This window comes from Primulina huaijiensis, chromosome 13 (assembly GCF_012295235.1).
Source record: "Primulina huaijiensis isolate GDHJ02 chromosome 13, ASM1229523v2, whole genome shotgun sequence".
Classification (NCBI taxonomy): Eukaryota; Viridiplantae; Streptophyta; class Magnoliopsida; order Lamiales; family Gesneriaceae; genus Primulina; species Primulina huaijiensis.
Genome location: NC_133318.1, coordinates 15,602,164 through 15,610,247, shown reverse-complemented (window position 1 = coordinate 15,610,247; position 8,084 = coordinate 15,602,164). Strand labels below are relative to the sequence as shown.

The window sequence follows — 8,084 nt, the reverse complement described above, 5'->3', positions numbered from 1 at the left end:
CATAACAACATATTATAATGATATGCTAATGGTAATAAAACAATTTTATCCTCTCTATCCAATTAATGATATGTTACGTCTCTGATTCAACGACTCTCCACACTGTACAAACACATGTTTTTTCAGTATATTTATATCATCACTCATACGCACATTGAGAAACTTATCAGGGGTCACTCATATCATAATTGTAAGAACGCTTAACTTTGGAGTTTTTATGTTACGAGCTTCCGAAAAAAATATGAACATTGTTGATAACTTTGGATTTTTTATGCTACGAACTCCCGAAAAGAATATGCATATTGTTGATATGAATATTACCTATCAAATCTTTCATACATCTCATTCTGGTGTACGATCGGTTCATTCATACTCCCCGACACCCAGTCATTAACGAGTTTCTATCTTTCATGTTCTAACCACTCATATTGTATCACCATGAGAACTTCGGTTGTGCCACATGATATGTTAATTAATGGTAATAAAACAATTATTTCCTATCTTGCCCTTAATTCTTTCCCAAAAATACCCATCCCATTTCACGCAACAACAAACAAATTGTGGGCTTTAATAATATTTCACAATGCAAAACTTTTGTCCCTCTCCATTCAATCTTTTATAATAGAAAAATAGATTTATGATGTATTTTAAAGATGTTTTTAAAATAAAACCATAAATTTTAGAACACATAAAAAAAATTTCTTTCCAATTTTTTTTTACTTGCACGCATTTAAATATACATTAGTATATCCCTGTTTGTTTTTTTAAAAAAAATAGTCTTTTAAAATTTGATTTTCTTTTTTTTTTTTAAAGTAAAATTCAATTTAAAAGAAGATTTAAACAAGCGTCCACGTGCAGTAATTGGGGCGTAAGTCGTTTGATTTTAGCCCAATACAACATTGCTTAATGTTTGATGGAAGTTTTATATGTAATATAGTTTGCGTTTAAAATTGAGCCCGTTGATCATTGCTATATCTAAAGGAATCTAATCAATTTTTTTGCGAGCTCAAGGCTTCATTGGGAGTTAGTTTGATTTGAATATGTTATTCAAAAAATTAATAGATATATCATATTTCATGCACATTTAAGATCACATTCAGGCTTATACTTTACATGATAAATTACGTAAGTGATATTAAATCCAATTAAATCTCTTTTACGTTTTTTATTCTCTATTACCCATGAAAAGAAAAAAATTCATCATAAATGTAACCTTAAGTGTACATCTAGTATGACTCCTGAACTTATAAGAAATTGCGTAAGTCCGAATGCAAATCAAATAAGGTTCGAGCCGGTTCAAAAAACTCACAAGTTGGCACGGTTCGTTTAGAGTCGAAAAACGTCAAGCAGATCGAGGCTAATTGAATACATGAAAATTTTATCAACTTAGTTTTCAACATCGGTACATAATAACACCAAAATGAGATCTATGAGGCACAACAATATAATGAAAATTGAAAATTTTGAAAATCAAAATTTTTAGTGTTCTATTTTTTGCAGCTGTCAATTTTGTGTACACTTTTGCCAAAATAGACAGTTCAACTCTCCTCATTTGATCAACAATTAAGCTCACTTTCATATCTTTCTTCATATGGAATCAACTTACAATATCTTTTATGAGCAATCTGTTTGATCTTCGTCAAACTACAGTCGCAAATTCAATTATTTGAACTTGACTATGTCAAAGGGAACATAGAATTGATGCTTGTGTGACCCTAAATAGTATAAAGATATAGCTAGCCACGAGTTCACATATTTTCATATGATTCAAAAAAATATTTATTCTTATTTCGGTTTATCCTAATTAGCCTCAATCTTTTCATCAACCTCTTGATCAAGAATATCAAAAGTCAAGTCTAATTGCACTTATCGGATCATGATAAGAGTGTTTAATATTATCGCCTTGTGATCTCCTAAGTATCACTAATAGTGCCTGCAAGAACTTTAAGTTATAGGTAGCATACAGTACGGTTTTTTCAACTCATATATCCCGATCGAATCTGCAACCATTGGTATATTGATAGTTGCAAATGGATTCAATAACAATATGATCTATTTTTGAGTAATAACAGTGACATGGTACGTAATACTAAGAAAATATCTTTCTATAAAACACATGTATGTCTTGCTCTGGCCAGAGACTCCTTGCAATATTAACTCATCAAATCACATGAGATATCTTCACATGTAGGCAAACGGTGAATCCCTGACTACATTATATTGGCTCCTACGTATTTCAAAACTAAATCCAACCTCGCCACCTGATGACCCTCAATAGAGTGGATAAACTGATCAAAGTGCACGCTAGTATGTAGAGCTTCTAAGTTATCCCGGCTCAAAAGACTAATGATGTACAATCATATCCGCAAACTATTCCACTCAATAAATGATAACTACTTAGATAGTCCGGGGAAGGTTGTTCAGTACATTATCAAATGATCACTCATCTGTATGAATAGACATATTCATGCCTTTATTAATAAAACATGACGTTAACATCATAGATGTTAGCCTCAAGCTCAAGCGACCTTTATTTTTATTTTTGACGGCTGATTCGACTAGGAACATGTTTAGAATATATGATACACTTTCTAATGAGTTTCATGATCTTATGTTGAGAGACAGACCTTATGATACCTATTGTATATTCAATGACTTTATTTATGGAGTTTGAATATGTATATAGATAAAAACAAATTTCATAATTGAATAAAACCACAAAATCTTATTAAAATAAAGATTTTTCTATATAAGAATCAATAAAGTCCAAGCCACAAATTAGTTCGCTAGACACCTACTCTACCACTTTATTTGTTTATCATCATAATGGTAATATATACAATGTTGCTTATTTTGTTTGTAGCTGCTATTCTACTCACAAATACCTCTCCTATGCTTCTTGATCAATATGTTCGTGATCTCAGTAAGTTGTTCACCATGAAACATCTTGGGGACCTTCATTACTTTTTGGGTATTGAGTTGACTAGGAACTTCAGAAGGTATTTTTCTTTCACAGAAAGAATATGCTTTAGACTTCTTGTCTCGGGCACTTGTGAGTCAATGCAAGCCTGTCGCTACTCCTATGCCATCTAAAAACCATCATTTAAAAATGGTGACCAACTCTATGACAATCCTACTAATTTTCGAAGCTTGGTCGGTGCACTTCAATATCTTACATCGACAAGACCTTTCCTTTGCTGTTGATACGACTTCCCAACATATGCCAGCCGCCTTGCCAACATATATATATATGCTGTCGCCCACAGTTGTTGATTTTCACATGATTAAGCGCATCTTGCGCTATATATATTCATGGGACACTTCATCATGGGCTTTGGTTATTGGCACATAGTAGCTAGCCTTAATTTGTATGCTTGTTCTGACGATGATTGGGCTGGTTGCAAAGCTACACGCCGATCGACAACAGTATCATGCATCTTTCTTGGCTCTAATTGAATCTCTTCGAGAGCCAAAAAGCAACCAATAGTCGCACGGTCTAATGCTGAGGCAGAATATCGAGAACTTGCCTCCACCGCTGCTGAATTAACATGGTTGTCCTACATACTTCGTGATATTGGTTTTCCACAACCTAAGCCTTACCTTCTCTTATGTTATATTATGTCTGCTTTGTATTTAACTGCAAATAATTTTTTTCATCCACGGACTAAACACATCAAAATAGAATACCATTTTGTTGGGGAGAAGGTCGCCCTTGGTTCTCTTATCAGTTATCACTAGCTTTGTTCCATCTTCTCTACAACTTGCAGACATTTTTACAAAGCCTCTAGCTCGTAATAACCTTTCTGCCCTACGTGTATAACTTGGTCTTGGACTCCTCCACATAAAAGTTTGAGGGGGAGTATAGAGAATTCCAAATCAACTCAAATGGAAAATGATACCAAATCCTTGCAGCAGCACACCCTGGGAGATTCTTGTATATTCTCTCATATATTTTTATTTAATTATATGATTATAAATCATTTATCGTTTTGACATCCCAAAAATCAAGAGTTTTCTCTTGTATTTCATTGTATATGATATAAATTGATTGTTGTATCAATAGAAATGCAACGAGAAGTTCATCAAGCAATATCATTTCTTTATTTTTGTTTAAATTCTACTTTTCAAAGTTTTCGAAGATATATCGTAACAATTTATACGGACAAAAAAATATATGTATGTTGGAATAATTTTCGACATAAAGATTTCAATTATAGTTATGCATATATAAATTTACTCGTACCTTGGACCATGATATTACCAATTATAGGATCGAACACTTATGAAGTATCGTTTTACAATTAACGAAACTAGTTTTAAATTGCCAGAAAACTAAAAATAAAGGGAGTGATATTGAAATGTATGGGGATTTAAATTATATGGACAGGCTAGCAGCCCATGTACATAAATAAATAGCAGAAAATGACACCAAACCGAAACAACATTCTACTGCACATGCATGCGCATCACCTTTATGTATTTGGGTGCAAAATTTAGAAAAAGAGAACATGAGCTTAATTAATGTTGATAATTGAGATTCAATCATACTTGCAAAACTAACTATTTGATAATAAATTAATAAATAGACAAATTAAAATGATACGATCAAGACTGCCGCCTAAACCATGTACAATATAAAGGCAATGTATATTCTTTGCGTAAAATATATTATATTAAGGGAATATAATTTTCGAAACTTGTTCAATTTCGGATTTTATTCAATTAAGTTTTCAAATTTTGGTTTTAGTACAATAACTTTTAATTTTCGGTCTTTTAGATTTAATTGTTGCTATGATATCGAAAATACTGATGTGACATCGAAAATTGCTGACGTATATTATGTCAAATAAGCAATTTGATCAAAACTTTGACAACTCAATGTATAAGTAACTTAATCGAATATCAGAATTTAATGGACTAAAATTTAAATTGGAGAAGTAACTGGACCCCCAAAATTTATTTTCCTTTAAATTAATAGAAATCTAATGGATAATAATTTTAACTAAGACACTGCCATCCAATGAATCGAAGCTAGGTAGAACAGAATTTAATGCAATAATAATTGAAATAAAAACTTTTCATCTATACACACACGTTCCAACTATTACACCATTCGCCTAGCTTTCTTCATGCTATATATATACGAAGTTTTCAGTGGAAAATTATATAAACTGAATCATATATAGCTTAATATAATTTAAAAGAAAGATTAATTATAAACTTTTAAAGGGGATTAATCGATCAGCAACACTAGCCATGCGCCCCATTACATCAACCTGAACCCGAAGCGAAACGATGTAATCTATGGTCTCTTTGATCAAAGAGATTTCATCCATGTCTTCTCCACCAGGCACGAGCCTTTTCAGAGCACGGGTTCTGCTTTTCACCAGTTTCTTTTCGATTAAACTAGCTCCGACGACACTCGGAAGCACGGCTTTCCTTGCTCTGATCTGACGAGTGACACGGCTTCGTTTCATGATTTTCTTGCTGCATCTGATCAAACCAAACGAGTCTTTGCGTGGTGCTTCACGACCTGATATTTTCTCGATTAGGGTTTTGTTAGATCCATCCCTGGAAGCATCGGAGATCAGTGCGCGGCTCCACCGGGTAGTCGAGTTTCTGGTTGAAGCGATGGCTATGTCTGCCGAGAGTTTTATAGCCTTTCTTCTTTCCAAAATGGTCGTGTTCTTGTTGAAGTTGGTGTGTAGCTGGAGACCCTTTATCCAGTTCTTGAGGAATTCTTGTTTTAGCGATGAATTTTGCATTCTACGAGAGTGTTTAAACAAGAGGGAAAAAGAAGAAGATAATCAGCGTTACATGATCATCACAACTATGCTAACAGATACGAAATATATATATAGAAAGAAGATTTCGATTTTGAAATTTAGTCATGGAGAAACTTTTAATTATATAAAAACTTATATATAACTATATATATTCTTTAGATTTTACCATCTTGATTTTTTCATATGTATACATTCTTATACATATTAGACACAAAAACTTGGTGAAACGAATATCTGATCCGATCCAATCCAAATCATGAAAAAGTATCACTTTTAATTATATCAAAAATATTACTATTCATGATAAATTTCTCACGGAAATAGAAGCATGAGACCGTTATTATGATATCCCTCTCATTGAATATCATATGTTCTATCTCTCGAAAACTCGGCAGCAGGAGACGAGGGTGATTCCCCAGTCCTCCTTAAATTTTTCTTATCTATTTGTTGACATGTTAATGTACAAGATATCAGAAACCTAAAAGTTGCTTAATTCCCTAGCTATAATTAGTTATATATATATATATGTATAGCTGAATAACAACAATGTAAAAAAAAAAAACTGGCATACCTCTCTTTCATGGGATTGAGTAGCAGAATCCGAAGAGAGAAGATATTGAAGATCGAGAATGCTTGGGATCCAACAAAGTGTGAAGAATCAAAGAAAAAAGAGAGAGAGCAATGAGGAGGAGGAGGAGAAGAAAGTGAAGAAAAAACCCATTTATTTAGTGAAAGGAAGTGGGCCAATCAGAGGAAGACACAGCACATGCGGGCACATGGGAATTCCATGGCCCGCAATGAAAAAGAATTATCAAAATTTTTAGGTCAATATTTTAATTGCTATTGACCAAATATAATTTTGATATATAATAGCTAGCTAGCATTCTCTAACAAAAATTAATATAAAATAGGCAATTTATTTTTTCTAGACAACAATCATATAATTTGGATTAAATTTATAATTGCGATTTCGAAACTCAATTAATAAATTGTTTTGTTACCTTCTATTTTTACATTGAATAGGTCTCATGTGAGACCGTCTCACGGATTCTAATTTGTGAGACGAGTCAACCCTAACAATATTCACAATAAAAAGTAATACTCTTAGCATAAAAAGTAATATTTTTTCATGGATGACCCAAATAAGAGATCTGTCTCACAAATATGACATGTGAGACCGTCTCACATAAGTTTTTGCCTTTTACGTTTGTAACCATCACTTTAATTTCTCAATTTAATTTCTAAAGATTTAGTTTGAACAACTTAAAACGTATTAATTAAAGTTTTAATTTATTAAAAATATGCAATGTAAACCTAACATTATGCAACTTATTATGTGACAATACAGTTTCTTTAAAATTAAAAAATTTGAATAAAAAGTAGTTAAGATTTCCGTCGGTAAGAATCTCAGGCAAAATTTTAATAATATTAATGATTGAGAGTTCGAGCTTGTCACGTCGAAAATAATGTACGTACATTTATCGATAATAATAAATAAGGTTAGTCTATTTTGCTATGTATATTAACAATCAAAAAAATAAATAAAGAAAGAAAAACCTGAAATATCAAATTATACATGTAGACGTTTGCTACATATCAATCACAAAAGCCCTTAAGAATTAGACCAAAAATATGTTCTCTATACGAGCTCCTCGGGCTGGGGTGTCCGAGTTGGTGAAGTAAGTGAACGTTTGGTCAATCGTCATGTATTTGATTCCCTACCAATTTTTTTTCTAGCGAGTATGTCATATAGGGTTTATCCAGTACGATTTGCCTGACAAGCGTGATTTGTAGCCTACTGTGTTAGGTCAGACATCCACTGCACAGCGAAAGGTGGCAGTTGCAGGTTGCATCATCATAAAAATTATATATAATTTTAACGTTAACCATTGACATGAATGCATGCGCTAACACAAAGAGATAAGTAAAGGGTGATAAATTATATGTAAGAACATTAAAATTTTAAAAAATTTAGGGAAAAATTATACGATATAACATGTACAAACATACCTTATACAGTATATGTTAATGAGAAAATTGTCAAATCCATGGTGTATTATTCTATTTTCGTTATCTAATTTGTCAAAGTTAAGTCTCGGTCTTATAATCTTTTTTTTGTTGGTTTATAGTCATATTTTTCCTGAATTTCGACGTGTTATACTTATACACTACATCAGTTCTCAGGAGCAAACAGAAATATGATTAATAACCAACAAAAAGAAAAGTTATAGGACTTCAGCTCAAATTTGAAAAGTTTCTATCCTCCAATTTAATTTAAATAGCTAAATTAGATATTTT

At 32.2% G+C, this 8,084-nt stretch overlaps 1 protein-coding gene across 1 annotated transcript; it reads right to left on the bottom strand.

The window, feature by feature from the left end:
- Nucleotides 1-5,036: 5,036 nt before the first annotated feature.
- Nucleotides 5,037-6,455, bottom strand: LOC140991871 (transcription factor IBH1-like 1). The gene is made up of 2 exons (XM_073462037.1): nucleotides 6,358-6,455; nucleotides 5,037-5,766 (listed from the first exon to the last, which is right to left on the bottom strand). The coding sequence occupies exons 1-2, from the start codon at nucleotides 6,366-6,368 to the stop codon at nucleotides 5,214-5,216; spliced, it is 564 nt and encodes a 187-aa protein (XP_073318138.1). The 5' UTR covers nucleotides 6,369-6,455; the 3' UTR covers nucleotides 5,037-5,213.
- Between the last annotated feature and the right edge of the window lie 1,629 nt (nucleotides 6,456-8,084).